The 16,941-nt window shown below is 35.9% G+C and overlaps 3 protein-coding genes and 1 pseudogene across 3 annotated transcripts; 2 read left to right on the top strand and 2 right to left on the bottom strand.

Annotated features, from left to right (window-relative positions):
• Positions 1-210: 210 nt before the first annotated feature.
• On the top strand, positions 211-3,287 carry LOC125210828 (peptidyl-prolyl cis-trans isomerase CYP21-4-like). The gene is made up of 8 exons (XM_048110428.2): positions 211-399; positions 740-923; positions 1,440-1,479; positions 1,678-1,728; positions 2,095-2,180; positions 2,365-2,502; positions 2,589-2,739; positions 2,891-3,287. Exons 2-8 carry the CDS (start codon positions 772-774, stop codon positions 2,972-2,974), a joined length of 702 nt encoding a protein of 233 aa, XP_047966385.1. The 5' UTR covers positions 211-399; positions 740-771; the 3' UTR covers positions 2,975-3,287.
• Positions 3,288-3,456: 169 nt separating this feature from the next.
• Positions 3,457-4,770, bottom strand: LOC125209285 (pentatricopeptide repeat-containing protein At1g02370, mitochondrial-like; annotated as a pseudogene).
• Positions 4,771-10,121: 5,351 nt separating this feature from the next.
• Positions 10,122-12,337, top strand: LOC125213360 (beta-carotene isomerase D27). The gene is made up of 8 exons (XM_048113860.2): positions 10,122-10,286; positions 10,365-10,460; positions 10,800-10,901; positions 11,338-11,437; positions 11,549-11,640; positions 11,711-11,791; positions 11,916-11,984; positions 12,092-12,337. The coding sequence occupies exons 1-8, from the start codon at positions 10,179-10,181 to the stop codon at positions 12,239-12,241; spliced, it is 798 nt and encodes a 265-aa protein (XP_047969817.1). The 5' UTR covers positions 10,122-10,178; the 3' UTR covers positions 12,242-12,337.
• Positions 12,290-16,358, bottom strand: LOC125213359 (P-loop containing nucleoside triphosphate hydrolases superfamily protein). Its single transcript, XM_048113859.2, has 5 exons — positions 15,696-16,358; positions 13,562-14,790; positions 13,285-13,324; positions 12,694-13,081; positions 12,290-12,573 (listed from the first exon to the last, which is right to left on the bottom strand). The coding sequence occupies exons 1-5, from the start codon at positions 16,288-16,290 to the stop codon at positions 12,525-12,527; spliced, it is 2,301 nt and encodes a 766-aa protein (XP_047969816.1). The 5' UTR covers positions 16,291-16,358; the 3' UTR covers positions 12,290-12,524.
• Positions 16,359-16,941: the final 583 nt, after the last annotated feature.

Here is a 16,941-nt window from a genome sequence, read left to right as displayed (position 1 = left end):
TATTGCTATTTTTTGTTACCTAGAACTAGAAGTACAACTGCACAATAGAGTCAATTTTCTTTAAATTTAACTCGACTATTAAACATATCAAAAGATAGAAGAGAATTAGGTGAAAAACGTGGAATTTTTACTCATAAGAATAATCCGGCGTCGTATAACACACCCGTTCGATATAAAATACTGAATGAATTCATTTCAGAATTTCGATTTTTCTAATTTTATGTGAAGTACAAATTTCTCTACAGTGAAAAGGCGAAAACAACGAACAAATTTTGAAGTAGAATTTAAGGCAGTCGCCAATTTTCCTTCTTCGACTGCGGAATTCGCCGATAATTTTGTTCGGAGATATTTGAAGGAATTTGTTCATCGTTTCTTCGCCCTAGAGTAGATCAGGATCAGGTATTTTTCTCCTTCGAATTTTGTAAATCCTTAATCTCGTTACCGGTTAATGATATTTCGCGTTCATTTTCTTAAATTTGAACTGGTTGAACCTTACAAGCCCTATATGATCGTTAGAAGTTGTGAGGTTGGATGTTAAGACTTTCCGAACTCTCTGTTAGTATACGGAGTGTTGATTTTTTTTATATTGCCAATGATTTCGCATGAGTTTCAAGTAGGATGTTGATTTCGGTATTCTCGATGTGGCGTTCAAGTGTGCTCGTGTTGAATTCTTAGGTTTTGTTTGTCTGCTGCCGATGCTTCTGAAATTTAGTTGTTGATGCGTGATTTTGTTTTGTAGAGCTTGAGATTTGTAGTTTGTGCCCGATCATAATGGCGAGGATCAAACCTCAAGCTCTCTTACAACAGAGTAAGAAGAAGAAGGGCCCGAGTGGAGTCAGTGTTGTCACAATTGCAATTTACGGCATGGTGGTTGTTGTCATGACGTTTTTTCTTTTTGCTTCATACAGACACTGGGCTCAAAGGTCTTATTTCTGTCTTCTCCTTTTACTTTTTGTTGTTTTTACATAGCTACTCATGTTTTGATGTACTATATCCTTATGTCGTAGTTGCTTATTTTTGAATGCTGAGTTACCATTTAATGACATATTTATGACTGGTGTTTCTGAATTGAATGTAGTGGATGAGATAGCTTTTTGTGAGATTAAGTTGACCTAAGAATTAAGATGGTCTTTGTTGCTGTGAGAGTGGTTTATTTTCGTGAACTAGGTTGAATTCCTTTGGTGTTTGTAGTGTTACAGAAACAGATTTTTTGTTAAGGACATTTTGTCTTCAGTCTACTATCACATTTGTGTGGCCTTCACATGACAAAAATTGCCCCAATTGATTTCCATGAAGTAAGAACTATGAGAATGCTGGAGTAAGTGTCGGAGAAGTAGTTATAAGATTTTGTGATCCATATATTTTATTCGTTCTGCTAAAAGATAAGGTTTATTAATCACATACACATCATGTTTACCTCTTTTGCTTGTCTTCATCAGGTCAGCATATCCGACAGAGGATACGTTCTCAAGTACAGAGGTATAATTGAAGCAAAACGATTTCTGCACTAATAGTTTACTCTGACGATTGAAGTTCTTGCGGTGCTGCTGATTATATGGTCATAAGTTTATTTTTCTTGATGTGATACAAACTTCCCTCATAAGTCACATGCATCACTTATGCTCGTCTTATAATGTTACCATTTTCTTCTGAAATTGTATTTGTGTATATTTGCAGCATGATAGTTCATTTGGAGATTCAAAGAAAACTGATATCCCCAAATATGCTGTAAGTTTCTTGATACATTTTCTGATTAATGGATTAACTGCTCAGTGGTCTAGCATCTGAAAACGATAGAGTCGTTACATTGGATATTTTCATGACACAGTAAGATTTTTGTGAAGATTTATTTGCATACATCTCGCAGTTCAATAGCTGGGAATTTTCTTTTAAGTTTCTATCTGATACCGGTTACTTATTATATAAGCACACAGTTGCTATTAACGGCATAGTTTTAGTGAGGTTGGCATTAAAATATCTAGTCGAGTTCCTTTCCATTACTGGCATTGGCTGTTCTCAGCTCCCTAATTTTAAATCTGATATTTTTTAACTATTCTTTGCCTTCCCTGCGATATCTTACACATGCGTTAACAGGTAATACAAACCTCAAAAGGCTCGGTTACTGTCGAACTCTACAAGGAAGGCTCTCCTGAAGTTGTTTACGAATTTGTTCAGGCGTGGTATGTTCCCTGCTGATAACTCGATAAACAAATTGCTATTAATACTCTGCTAAAGTTATTTTACTTGCTCTTATGTTTGTAAGCACAATTTACCCAAGTTGCTGATTAATCTATTCCGATCTGCTACAACATTTTCTGAAATCTCAGTGTGGTGCATGATTTCATTATCCGTTGTAATTTTCAGCCAAAATGGCCGCTTCAAAGGAATGCTCTTCAATCGTGTAATAAAGAACTTTGTAATTCAAGGAGGTGATGTCAATAGACCCGGAACCACTGAAGATTGGACTTCTAGGGGAAAGCATTACAATCAACTCGATAAAAGGTCAGCCTTATGCAAGATCTGGCGCGCTCTCTCAAAGTCGACTTACTCTCATAGGCCACATCTACTGATATTGTGTGTTTTTGTAGCCTTAAGCATGAAGCATTTATGCTGGGCACTTCCAAGGCAAAACCTGATGGTGAGGTATTCGACCTTTTCATTACAACAGCACCTATCCCTGATCTAAATGAGAAAATTAATGTATTCGGACGCGTTATTAAGGGTGAAGATGTAGTCCAGGTAATATCTTTTGCCTACTACTCCATAAAAACTTCACTCTGCTCTAGTTTTTGTTTCTTGTGCCAGCTAATTACTTCTGTTTCAAAAGGCTTTGTTATACAACTACGGTGCCATTCACTTTTAACTGTCTCACTCTAATGGTTTTGATCAGGAAATCGAAGAAGCAGACACAGACGAGCATTATCGTCCTAAAACCCCCATAGGGATCACAGACGTCACCCTGAAAACAGAATAAGTGATGAAGGTCGAGTGTTTTGTTATAGCGTAGGATAAAATCATCTGAGAATTAAAGAAGGATCTTCTGACCGAGTCACTTTCTGTTCTTGTAGCCCCATCACGTTATCCCATTAAACCCGTGAAGCTCTCGTTCCCCACCCACGACATTCATTCGATCTATTTGTATAAACCTGTTCTGTTTAGCTTCACTTTTTATAATTTTGATTCTTTTTTCCTTTGTATACAAGCGTTTTGTACATCATTTGTGTCTTTGAATCGGGGATTGGTATATTACTTGTTTCTCATTCATTTAGGCAACTAATTTAAGCTTATATTGTCTCATATTCTACATGCAAAAAGATGAAAACGCAAGTCTCCAATTTTATTTTGCTTAATGAATGCATAATTCTTTAATTCTACAGAATTAAAATCGTATAACCAAAAATTTCCTACACAAAATTGAGAATGGATGGTACGGGGTTTATCTGGCAGCAGTTATCATTAAAGAGAAACGCTTGCAATCAAGTCGTCAAGCTCAGTGCTTATTTCAACTCCATCCCTCTCGATCCTTGCACGTACGTTGCGTAATTTTTGGCCCGCGCCTGCATATATATGAAGCAAGGCCTCGTAAAAATGGGTGTCGACACAGTTCATCCTCTTCATCAACTCGTAAAATTCCTCAGCGCCCTTTACATCGCTCTCTAACTTGAAGCACTCCAAGAATCTGTCTATGGTGTCTCGCCTTGGTTTCCACCCGTTGTTCACAGCTTCGGACGTGACCTTTTCCATGAACTTTATAGCCTGCTTCGCGCCATGCCTTTTTAGGTCGAGATTCACCACTGTTTCGGCGGCATTGAAGAATTTATCTTCTCATTTTTCGAGCATGCCCCGTAGAACTGACTCAGCTTCTTCACGCATGTCGTGCCTCAGATACGCACCGAGGACTGTACAGGGAAACCTAGCATCATAGCTGGAGAAAACTTTGTCCCACTCCTCAAAGCATTCCTTCAACCCGCCGATGTCATTGAGTTTATCAAGAGTCCGGATCATGACCAGATAGCTCATGTTCCAGATCACTTTATGGGCCGACTTCATTGACTTCCAACCACGATGGACATTTTCAAGATCACCCATTCGAGCATATATGGTTATGATGAAATTGTACGCATCAAGTTCATGGCTACCCATCTCCTTGAGAACTTTGAGAGCCATCCTAGCCTTTTCATGATCTCCAGCTTGGACGTAGATGTTCGCCAAGTGACTGTATGTCGTCCAGTTAACGAGCTTACTGTTCTCCGCTGCCATCTCCTTCAAAACTCTTTCCACTCCCTCAAAATCATTCAAATACGAATAGCTGCTCATCAGCAAGTTGCACGTAAACGTGTTGGGCTTAATATGTATTGCTTTCTCAGGCTGTTTTAAACGTATATGCATCATCATGAGATGGTTAAAAGAGACGGGTGATTCTATCATGTTTTGTTCAACCATTTTACTGAAGAGATCTAATGCTTTATCATCCATCTTCTCGGTACAATAGCAATTTAGAAGTGATCCATAAGTGCATTCCACCCTTGGAGAAGGAGGCAGGTCGTCAAAGTACTTTTCTGAAAAGAGAAGACTCTACGATCACACATATTTACTGGACAGAAATCAAAACATTGTTCAGTTTTTCAGGGGTGGATGATGCTGAAGATGAACGCAGTCAAGATAACCACGTCTTCTTGTTAAACAATCAGCTTAATTCTTCATACTAAAATCAAGCCAAACCAAGAAATAGCATTGCATAAGGACAACCAAGTCAGAACTGACCATCATTTACTACTCTTTAGTGAGATTCGAATACAACACATTGGCTCGTGAAAAAGCTCGAACACAAGACACCACACAAAGCTTAAGAGGACAGGAGTATCATTTTACTTTCAAATTTAAGACATTAAGCATCTAGATGAACATTACACTTATTAGTATAGATTCTCAATGTAAGCATCTATTTAGGTGACATGGTTATAGTCTAAAACTCAATGATTCTAAAATCTCTATCATCATCTCCAAAAACACCGAAACGCAACAGGAATTCTACAAATTATTTTATCGAAACATTACGAATACAAAATTGAAATACAATTACAAATATGGAAATGAAGTTCAACCAGCAAATTTAGTACTGTGCTACACATTTTTTTTGGACAAAAGCCGTAGGCGATCCTCATTGCACAAAAACTATGTTGGAAAATGAAAAAAAAATGTGTAGCACAGTACTAAATTTTGAAAGATTCACTGTACACTATTTTGATAGGACGACCTGAGTATTATCGAAATACTTTTGAAGTTAAAATAAAATAAAAATCAAATATTTTATTAAGAGCATTTCCGACCATTCAACTAAATTTAAACTCATTTTAGTATAAATCTCACATTAAATATTGTTTTTATTCCAATCATTTACACTAAACTCAAACTTAAAAGAATATTCTCTATTTTATGCTTTTTTTTACTCACAAAATTTGACAAACTTTTAGGTTTTGGTTTAGTGTAAACCTAAATATAGGTATTTTTTTTTTCAAAAACCAAAAATAAGATTGGTTTTTTAGTAATATTGGAGCTAAATATCTATCTAATTTTAAGTTTTAGTGTACCCTTGGAGATGGTCTAACGTTTGCAAGATACTAGTACTATACTTAACAAATACTAGTGGAATATTTAGTTCGTCTCTGCTCCAGTTCAGTTTTGTGCTCAACTGTATATTGCGTTTCAATTTCACAAATAAGAATTTTTAAAAGGAAAATACTATTTTTTGTTCCCCAACAATAGTCTTACAGTTTTACTTCGCTATTTACTTCGTTCAATAAAAATAGTCTAATTTTTTTTTAGAAATTTTTTCACCCACATTGACCTATTAAGATAAATCTCACTTCCACTAGCATATTTTATTAATTTTATATTATTAAAATTGGTATAATTTTCAAAGTTCATTTTTTGTTATTATAGGACCCAAAGAGTTTGATTAAGCTCATTTTATGGCTTTTAACTATTAAGAATTTAAGATTATTCGGGGAAATCTAGAAGAAAAAAAAAACTTATATAACAAATGAATAATATGGAGTTGTTCATATTATATCTCATGATTTGGTTTATGAGTTCGAAACTCACAATTTAATCCTAAATAATCACGTGATAATAGTCATAGTTGCCCTTCAAATTAAACTAATCTCGCAACTTAAATCTTATACTCTCTTAAAAAAAATCATTTTGCCATTTTTGAGATGTCCACATGAAGCCTAATTTCTAAAATTAGAAAGTTTCTCTTTAAATATTTTTTTTCACTTTTCTCCCTCTTATATTTTATCCAAAAATTGTAACACCCCGAAAAAAAATAAAAATGACCTTAGTCGGAAATTGATTTTCCAATTAGGAAACCGGAGAATCAGGACTCTTGTCGAATAATTCGATTTTGAAAATAGTGGGAACTAATAATATGATTAAAATGTTATGAGAGTGAAGATTTTGAAATAGTACATGAATTAGAAAGAGTGGAAATGATATTAGAAACTAGTATAAATTATTTGTAAGATGTTTCCGCATATTAATTCGAAATCGGGAAGGAAATAAATTAAAATATTAAAAGTGTATGATTAGAAGTGTTTAAGTGAAAATTTAGTGTTAAAAAAATAATATAAGGTTGGAAATGGAGAGATTAGAACGAATATATTAAGAAGTGTACAACTTGTATATCAGGTTTTCGGTGATTGTTTCGACGACGAAAATTGCCAAATTAATTAAAATAATGAATGAGGGGTTTTGTAGCATTATAATTAAGTATTATAAGTATAATTTGAATAAGATTGAGAAACAAATTAGGATTTATACAATGTTCGTGTAGAAAATTCGATAGAAGGCCATTTTGGTCTTTTCACATGAATTAAATCAATTCTTTCTCTTTATTTGAAAAGTGCCGATTTTTACCCATCAACTTGGAATGAAATGGCTGCAAATTTGATCTTAAATATTAGAGAGCAGTCTAGAGATGAGTCTTTACAAAAGGGTGTATTTGAATGTTGCCAAGTGTCTCATTTTTTTTAGCCATGAAAAATATTAATATTGGGAGACTAACTTAAAAACATGAGATATCATATTTCTTCCTCATTTTTTTCTTCTCTACCAAAATGTCGACAACCCCTCTTCCTCCCTCCATAACCACTTTCTTCACAAAATTCCATCTTTATTGATGAATTGATGAAGCAATTGCATGATTGGATTATTTTGGAGGTAGATCTACCTTTCTATCCCAATTTTGAAGCATATATTTTGGTATTTCAATTAGTTTGAGATGTTTAATTTTCAGACCTCATGACTTAGGACAATTGATTGATTTGATTCTTTGAACTAACGTTGAATACGTAACATTTAGCCGTATTTGATTATAGTTTAAGCTTTGCTTGGAATAGATTGAGCATTTATTTGTGAAATGCCATAGAGGACAAAACCCTAGGTCAGGGATGTTGGGATTTTAGTATCAGTTTGTTGGAAATGGTTTGGGAATGTGATATAACATGTTTCTCTTCATTAGTTTGAAGTGGATTAAGTCCTCTGGTTTTCAGTCTCATGTTCCGAATTCTTTAGCACGTTTCGAACTGTCAAAACATTGATTTACCAATTTTAAAAATAACTCGAATGGGTCTAGAGGTTGCCTGATTTTTATGGAAAATTTAAGAGTTCATTTACTATATGTATAAATTGTTGGGTAAATGTTGCCAGAAACTGTTCGATTTTGGTAGTCTGGGGTGAAAGGAGAATATCTCTCGAACCATTAGGAATTTTCAACTGAATCTTGTTGCTTTGTAATCTAGACTTCCTGGGGTATTTGAAAATATTGTTTTACACCTCTGGAGCCTTTTGAATGAATACAGCACGTTAATGAGAAATCAGTCCAGTGCAGGTCATATATTAGAAGTTAAATGATGAATCATGAAATTACTTTACATTTAGGATATCAAATGAGGATAAAGGAAAGGATTTAGTTTATAGTAGTATCCTTTCCTTATAAACTAATGTGTGTTATCATGCTATGAGGTAGCTACACCCAAATCATAGCAAAGGAAAGGAAAAAGGATCGGCGAAAGAAGAAATGTCGAATGGAAAGGTTTGGACATAAACGTCATCCAGGTAGCATGCTCGACACTTAAAAAGCCTAATTCTCTTATGTGCTTTTATGTAATAATTAAATGTCCTTATGAGATTATATGTGACTTGTTAACTCGATGAATTATGATTAGTTATGGAATAAGAAATTCAAGAAGCAAACTATGAGATTGTGATGAATTGTTGAATGTTTTGGTTATGAAAAAAAAATAAAAGGGCAGAATATAAGTTTATGTTATGTCCCTACTTGGTCGATTACATTGAGTTATAAGGTAGCATATTCTCTAAGAGAAATTAATTCCTGAAATTAGTTTACACTATTTCATACATAATATTCTGTGCTAATCAGTGACACAATCTGTGATCTGTATATGTTATTTATGATGTGAATTATGTGAAATTTGGGTATGTGATGGTATGATGAGAGTGTTGGAATTTAATCTGCTCATTTGAGGTGATCTGGTATGATTAAAGTTGCTGATGTGTTATTTTAGAAAATATTGATAACATGTACTGAGATGAAAATGTTATACTTATACGCCCCGTGTTTGAGTATATTCTGTGGGTACAATTGGCATGCCATAGGACGGCAGCGCTGCATTATCTGCTATCCCTCGTCTTCTGGATAACCGAAGCGAGGATCGTCTGTGTCTCTGATCTCTATCTCTGATTTATCTGGTATCTGTCTGCACCCTAAATGGGTGGTCTGTGCGGAGTCCTCTCAAGGACAAAAATCCGCGTCTGCATATGATTCTGTTTCTGCTTCTGATCTGGTCCGCGTACCCTAGTCTGTCACTAAGCACTTAAAGGGGCTATATGTGTTTGATTATGTGAAAATGTTGGTGATCTATATACGTGTTAGTGTGTAAATAATAATTGGTGATATGCATTATACTTTGTATTCTATCTTATGTTGGTTTACGAAGTGATATATGATTATAAATCTGGTAAACTCCATGAGATAGAGATGATGACTGTTGATATGTTCTTGGATTGATTTTACTCATTGTTGGTTTCTGGGCATGTGTTGGTAATGGAGAATGCTGCCTAATTTATGTTAGAATTTAATAAGATGATAATAATATGATAGATGTGGGAATAATTGGTACATAAAATAATAATAAGAATTTTAAGTTGTATATTTTTTTGCTTGATGAGAAATTTTTTGGCTAAAGTGTTGAGTATGCTACAGGTTAGTCGGCATTGAAGAGTACCAGTTGATGTTTCTTCATGTCTGTCTCAACGCTGCATCCTTGGCGGGTCACTGAGCTCTATTAGTAATAGATCTTTCGAATGGTTAGCTGTAGCATGTTAGTACTAATATTTTATACTAAGTTACTTCTGCTGTAACCGTAAATGTTAAATAAATTTAAATATTTGGATTTGAATGGTTTAGAAAATAAAAATTTTAATTGCCATACTTGAGGGTGACATTACCTATTCGGCCTGCAGACGCCGGGTAGGGGGTGTTACAAGAATTTTTTCCTATCTCTCACAATTTACTTACTTTTTCTCCACTTCTTTAATAGCACCTTTTTAAATTCTTTACAGCACCCACTTTTTCTTCCTTTTTTTTCTATTTTATCAATTTCTTATTCGTATAATTCATAAATAAGATTATTTTTTTAAACAGAGTATAAATTATTATAATAATTAATTATGACAACAAAAATATGACCACCTTTCCTTTTTTATTTGTCCCAATCAAGATGACCACTTTTCAATTTTGGAAATAACTTTTCATTTCCTTTCTCCTTATTAAAATATTCAACTACTTTTTTCCTCTCTACTTTATTCGACCTAACACACTTTGTAAAATTTCGTGTCATTCAAGAATGTGGTCATTTTAAGTGGGACGGTGGGAGTATCATTAATGGTTCAACTGTTTATAATTTTTTAAAAGAGAATAATAAGTGGCGCTTACTTGTGCATTTATAGCACAACCGATCTGAGAAAATAAAGAAGATAATAATAGTAATGTTTTGATTGTTTTCTTGTCTTATTAGTCCATAACAATTCAATTTTATGTTCAAAATATAAATTGTTGAAATTATGGAGGCATATTTCCCCATTCTGATTCGGCGATGGCGTTTCTCGGCCACCCGCGCCCACTCATCTCACTCCCTTCTTTCCACTCTCCTAAAGCCACCCACGCTATTCTAATTTCTCGCTTCTCCACTCGATCCAATTCTGTATGCATCAGCTCCTCAGTTTTTTTGCACTGAATTTTGGGGAATCTAATTTTTCTCCCGATTTCATCTTCGACGCAGGTAGAAGCAGTTGAGTTGAAGACTTCAAGGAAAGAGTATTCGCCTGGCGTGATTGATGATGTCTTTTTGAACGTTTTTCGCACTAAAATGGCTCAGGTTAAAAATACGCCGCTATGCTATCTCCACAATTCCTTTTTCTTTTGGGTTAACTAAGTAATGATTGAAGAATTTTCTGCTGATTTTTTAACTCTGTCATCAACTTTTAGGAGTTTTGAGATTTGTTCGTTACTTACTATTTACTCCTAAATAAAAAATGTAGGAGTAAACGTATAACACGGAGTTGTATATAGTAAAACTTAAGGTGATTGTGAATTAGACTAGAGTTTCTGATTGTTTAGTGAGTAACCGTTTTGTTTTTCATCAAGGTTGAATGATTGATTCTCAATTCAGTATTATTAATGAAGCTAAAGCTGTACTAGTATTATTGATTGGCAGGAGATTGGTTGGGACTCTGAGAAACCTGGATATGATGGATTGATTGATGTTGCTCATCGGATAATGGTTGGGCGATCCAACTCTGAAGCCACAGATGCTGCGGTATCAACTTCTTTTTCCATTTTTCATCACCAAAATAAGAAATTTCTTGTACTTGCAGTTTCATATCATGGATGCAGATATGATATGAATATTGTAAATTCGTCTATGTTTTCTTGTTGTGTATATCGTTGTTGTTGTAGTAGAATGAAGTTTGCTACCTTGGGAATCCGTGTGTCGCTGTCTGACTTGAATTGTTCTATTTAGGGAAGTTAAACTCAACACTTAAGCTAGAGAGTTGCAGTTATGTTTCTGAGTTTAGTAGCACGAGATTAGTTCCTATACCAACATGTTCCTATTCTACATACATCATACTCATTTCTGTTTCATGGAATAACATTGAGTAGGAGTGAAGCAAGATTATGCTTATGCATAATTAGTTTCCAAGTGCAGTTCCTAGTCTATGAGAGAAACATGATGCTGTGAATTTTTATTGTAGGTGCGGATATTAAGAGCGTTGTTCCCTTCATGGCTGTTAGAGCTCTACAAAAAGCTTGTTTCGCCAATTGCTGGGGGAAAAGTCGCCTCTGTGATGGTTGGTAAGTGTTTCTGAATTCACAAACTGGAGCTACATCTATCTTCCAAATTTAGTGCAGCAATATTAGTTGAGTAGGTGAATAGTTGCTTTTCTTCTGTTGTGTTTCTGTAAGCAAGAGTGACCGCGATTTCGTGTCAATGGCTCATGGGAACGTGTACTGTCAACTCTGTCGAGATGCCAGATGGATCTTCATGGCCTAGTGGGGTGGGTAATACTGTTTTTGTTTCTCATTTAAGGTGTTACTGACTCTATTATGGCTGGTACGATTTTGCAGGTCTTCGTCGAGAAATGCAAGTATTTAGAGGAGAGCAAGTGCGTAGGTGTGTGTATTAATACTTGTAAACTCCCTACACAGGTTAGTAACGGCTGCTTCTGCTTCATAACCCTCACTGCTCAATCGATCCATCATCAGTTTGGATGAAAAGATATGAATTTTGATTTGGTATTTTCTTAACTTGATTTTGTTGTAATTATTGTAGACCTTCTTCAAGGATTGTATGGGAGTTCCTTTAGTGATGGAGCCCAGCTTCAGCGACTATAGCTGTCAGGTAACTTGCCCTTTCAATCAACATGCCTCTTTTCTCCATATATATTTGAATTTGGAAATGAAGAACTTATTCAAAGTACTGATAAATTGGGATAATTGTCGTGACAGTTCAAATTTGGGATTAACCCTCCTCCACCGGAAGATGATACTGCACTCAAAGAGCCATGCCTTCAAACATGCCCTAAAGCTATTCGACGGATGGAGCTTAACAGTGCCAGTGCCAGTGCCACCGTTGTTTCAAAGTGTCCGAAGGCTTAGTAGCCACAGACATGCTCATAGTGCATATGATGCAAACTGAAACACATGTATACAATTCAACATATATTTTTCCAATATCAAATGAAATTCATCAAATTGCCGGCAAAAACCTCCCACATAAGTTTCTTTGGAAAATGTTAGCTTTTGAACCACATAAAGTTGGAATGATGATGATACACACAGCGCTCACTGATAATTACGTATAAGGAACTTTGCTAATACATTGTATCGATCGAGGAACGCACTTACAAGAAATACAAACTTCTTGCAACAAAATCATGCACTAACGATCCCAGCCAGAGGGCCTTCGTCTTTCTCTTGCTTTGTTGTCTCTGATAGCAGCACAGAACAGAAAGCAAGTCAATTTGGGAACAAATGAAGGCAAAATTAGCAAGGGTTTAATTTATAAATGGATATAAAACTACATTTCAGATTCAGCGTTAGTGTGTCACCTTTCAGAATGTGTCTGCTTTCCGATTTCTCCCGAGTTTGGGGTATTGTTTGACGCAGATGTTGTAGGTGTCACACTCTGTACTTTTACGGGAGGAATATCACCCCCAATAGTCCCACCAGATACAAAGCCGCGTAAAACAGGCCGATTATTGGGTCGTGAACCTGTACTGAATTGATCCTGGGAAGTTGATGATGCAGGTACGAAACTGCTTCTAAATTGTGCCATTGCCCCTGTCCTCAGTGAGTTAACTGTCGCAGAACGACTAGGTGCAGGGGTTAATTCAGCCTTTGATTCGGTATTATACCCGATGCCCAAACCGAAGTCCACACCACGAACTCCTCTGCCACCGCCACCTCCACCTACCCTTCCTTTAGCTCTTTTACCACCTGCATTGTTTTATGCTTTAAATTAATGATATATGTATGATATGAGACGCAATACGACAGGAACTTCAATGACAGAAATGGATTCCTATATGGACACTCAAGAGAAAACATCATTTTATTCCCAAAATCCAAACTACCAAAGAAACTGTTGGAACAACATATTATAAAAATCATGAGCATTTTGCATAAATAGAATTCCATACCTCCTTTTCGTGCATCGCGTTTTGATCTGAACCGCCCATCCTATAACGCACACAGATAATATCAATTAAAAGGTAAATCATAATACAGTTGAACACAGACAAGAGTGTAAAAAGTCCAACAGTACTGAACATAATTGTGGAGACAAGTGATGCCTCCTTTCTATTCTAGGTTTCAAATGTAAGCAAACATGAGTATTCAAGCAGTTCTGGAAAACATAAAACATGAGTATTTTCCTCCATATTACACGATAAGACAAAAATTAAACCCGTTAATTACCTTCATAGCAAGATCCATGAGCTCCGGGGATACATTTTGACCAGCAGCAATCAAACTGTTAACTAATTCACCAGCAAATCTTGCCTCCTTTTGCGTTATCAGGGTGTATGCAGTTCCATCTTTATCCCCTGCACGACCTGTCCTTCCAATGCGATGTACATGCATGTCCATGTCTTTAGCTATGTCAAAGTTGACGACAGATTTAATGGATTTGATATCAAGACCTCGAGCAGCAACATCAGTTGCAACAAGTACATGGTATATTCCAGACTTGAATTTTTGTAATATCTCCATACGAGAAGACTGATCCTTATCACCATGAAGTGCTGCTACCTTAAGACCTCTCTGAAGCAGTTGTGCTTCTACTTCATCAACTGCTGCCTTCTTTGAGGCAAAGACCAGAACATCACCTTCATCTATCATTACAGGAAGCTTCTCGAGAAGCCAGGGCAACTTTTCTGCATCTGATGGCATCACATGGACAATTTGGGTAATATCCTCATTGGCCATACCCACCTCTCCTACAGTTACTCTTACAGGATCAGATAGAATCTCCCTAGCAAGCTTTTCAACTTTTCGAGGCATAGTTGCTGAAAAGAGTAATGTTTGACGGTCTGGCCTTATTTGACCGACTATTGACCTTATTTGAGGCTCAAAACCAAGATCAAACATTCGATCAGCTTCATCAAGTACTAAGTAGGTTGCCCTCAGCATGGTCAACGCCTTCATTTTAATCATGTCTATCAATCTACCTGGAGTAGCTACAACTATCTCACACCCTGCCTTCAGTTCCTTGAATTGATCAAGCTTCGACATCCCACCATAAACTGCAGCCACACGGATACCACAAGATTTGGAAAACTTCTTAGCTTCCAAATATATTTGATGAGCCAATTCCCTAGTAGGTGCGCATATCACTCCAATGGGGCCTTCTTCGTTAGCTAGCTCAGGTTGATCCATAGTATGGACAATCATAGGAAGCACGAATGAAGCAGTCTTTCCTGAGCCCGTTTTTGCTATTCCAATTATGTCTCTTCCAGAAAGTACAATAGGCAAAGCTTGGCACTGTATTGGTGTAGGTTTTTCATATGCTTGTTTTGCTATGGCTTTCATTAGTTCCACAGAGAATCCACAATCTTCAAAAGTCTTAACAGGTCGTGGTACATCGAAACCAGAAACACGGATAGCCAAGGTCTTCCTGTATTCCGCCACATCCTGCTCACTCATACCTGACAAAATAATCAACCAAATGTTTTTTAATAAATATTTAAACAGAAGAGTACATGTTTTTTCATGTATATTTGATAATCTCAAAGCCACTGGGCTTCCACTACACCATCAGGCCAAATTATTAACCGAAAATAGTTATTCATGTGCATTTATTGGAGAAACCCAACGGGTTGTATTGTGAGGTATTGCCAATATATATCAGCATCAACTGCAGGCCAGCCCAGAATATAAACGACCCCTTTGATACTTGCAGTTCACAGATGCAAATATCAGATAGTGTAATGACTCGTGTCACATAAAAAAATATCCAGCAACCAACTGTCTCTGGATAAAATGTTGGTGAAATACTCCTATTTAAAATTTCACTACTAGTTTCCAAGTATCTTGTTCAGTAACTAATACTTGGTGTAATACTCCTATTTAAAATTTCACTACTAATTTCTCTAGAATGAATGTCAGCTAAAACTACATCGCAACAAAATTTACATCTGAAACTTATGACCAGATTCACTAATGTTTTATTCTATAGTTTTTTTTCCAAGAAAAAGAAAATAGCAGGCAGTCATTTTTGCTATAACATCCATGATTCCATCTACAACTTAACTACCTTGTTGTTAATTTGCCAAAGTTGGTAGCATACAGATGATTCTCAAGCGAACAAAATCCCAAATTTCTTCATGACTATAAATTGCTAGGCATACCAAAAATTTACTGATGTTGTCTCCTGTCCAGTGAAAAGCTTGAAAAGCAAACTTCACTTCTTGCCAATAAAACTACCGTCACTAACTACTATGTATCTATGTGTAAAAATCATAGAAACTCGAAGTCTGTTAAAGCAAAACTTGAAACTACAACAAAACACTGGGCTTAAGAGTGAAAAAAACTCCAGGTAAAATTTAAATACCTGATATAGAAGGCTTCTCCTCGTAGAAATCCTTATTAAACGCCTCGTAATCAACTGAGCTATGATCAAGCGGAGGAATCGGCTCAATCTTCTTCTTGTCGAGAATAACAGGATTATCATCAGAATCATACTCAAGCATCCCTGCATCCACCGCCTTAGCCGCCGCATAAACCTCCTCGTCTGAATTGTAACCAGCGTGCAGCGCATCCGCGGCCAACTGTAGCCCCAAATCCTTCTTCGCCATCACAAAACTCTCCATTGGATCGTCTTCGACGTCATCCTTGTACTTATCCAGCTTATCCTTGGCCTTGGGCGGCGGAGCAGCCTTAATCTCTTCCTGCAGCCCTTCCATAAACGCATCGAGAGGATCAACTTCGTCGTCTTCGGCCGCTGCGCCGTTGTTACTGTCCGAAACCACGTCGTTCGCAGCTTCACGATCGTCGGCATACTCAATATTGTCGATGTCGTCGTCTTCGTCGCCGCCGCGGGAGGAAGGAGGAACGTACAAGCGCTGAGGCTGCTGTGAGCGCTCGAAGTTGTAGGTAGCTTGGCGATTGATTCCGAAGCCCTCGAATCCGAATTTTCGTTTCGACATTGTTTTGCGAAGCTATTAAACCCTAGAATCGAATTTTTAGGGGAAATCACAGGTAAAGGAATTAAGGAATAGGGTAAAAGCATACAGTATTAGTACCCCTTCCAAAATTCAATTTGTTTAGAAGTAAATAATCTCAAATTTTGTTTTCAGATTTTGAAAAAACAAAATACAGTATATTTCCAAAAGTACTGAATGTTAAACCAAATAACAATTATAAAGATACAAATATTATTGAAATATTACATTCATCCATGAAATAATCTTAGTACTAAATGATAAGTTTTTATTGCAAAATAGTAAAATAAAAAAATAGATTCAGAATAAAGTGTTTATCTATTGTTAGTGGAAAATGTGAAATGGAGTACTTAATTAAAGAAATAATGTTACTACAAATAGATAAAAATTTAATTTTAGTAGACATATCAAAATGATCAAGCAAATTTATTTTTCGTGGAATGTTTATGTATTAGATTAAGATATTTTAGATTAAAAATGAACAACTTCCTCTATTTTTTGAATATAGATAATGAGATTACTTTTTATAAATTACAATCTTGAAATAATCTTAGTACTAACGATAAGTTTTATTACAAAAATAGTAAAATAAAAAATAGATTCAGAATAAAGTGTTTATCTATTGTTAATGTGAAT

This window comes from Salvia hispanica, chromosome 3 (assembly GCF_029641045.1).
Source record: "Salvia hispanica isolate PSC_SH4W2 chromosome 3, Shi_PSC_v1, whole genome shotgun sequence".
In the NCBI taxonomy this organism is placed as follows: Eukaryota; Viridiplantae; Streptophyta; class Magnoliopsida; order Lamiales; family Lamiaceae; genus Salvia; species Salvia hispanica.
This window is presented reverse-complemented; position numbering and strand designations above follow the sequence as displayed.

What these genes read in the sequence shown, in the direction of transcription:
- LOC125213360 (XM_048113860.2), top strand. Translation starts at nt 10,179, where the DNA reads ATGGCGTTTCTCGGCCACCCGCGCCCACTCATCTCACTCCCTTCTTTC. An exon ending in CTGAAGCCACAGATGCTGCG is followed by an intron (nt 10,902 to 11,337) that starts GTATCAACTTCT and finishes TTTTTATTGTAG; the next exon opens with GTGCGGATATTAAGAGCGTT. An exon ending in GATCTTCATGGCCTAGTGGG is followed by an intron (nt 11,641 to 11,710) that starts GTGGGTAATACT and finishes ACGATTTTGCAG; the next exon opens with GTCTTCGTCGAGAAATGCAA.
- LOC125210828 (XM_048110428.2), top strand. Translation starts at nt 772, where the DNA reads ATGGCGAGGATCAAACCTCAAGCTCTCTTACAACAGAGTAAGAAGAAG. An exon ending in TACAGACACTGGGCTCAAAG is followed by an intron (nt 924 to 1,439) that starts GTCTTATTTCTG and finishes TGTCTTCATCAG; the next exon opens with GTCAGCATATCCGACAGAGG. An exon ending in CTGATATCCCCAAATATGCT is followed by an intron (nt 1,729 to 2,094) that starts GTAAGTTTCTTG and finishes ATGCGTTAACAG; the next exon opens with GTAATACAAACCTCAAAAGG.
- LOC125213359 (XM_048113859.2), bottom strand. Translation starts at nt 16,290, where the DNA reads ATGTCGAAACGAAAATTCGGATTCGAGGGCTTCGGAATCAATCGCCAA. An exon ending in TCATGGATCTTGCTATGAAG is followed by an intron (nt 13,325 to 13,561) that starts GTAATTAACGGG and finishes TGTGCGTTATAG; the next exon opens with GATGGGCGGTTCAGATCAAA. An exon ending in ACGCGATGCACGAAAAGGAG is followed by an intron (nt 13,082 to 13,284) that starts GTATGGAATTCT and finishes AAAACAATGCAG; the next exon opens with GTGGTAAAAGAGCTAAAGGA.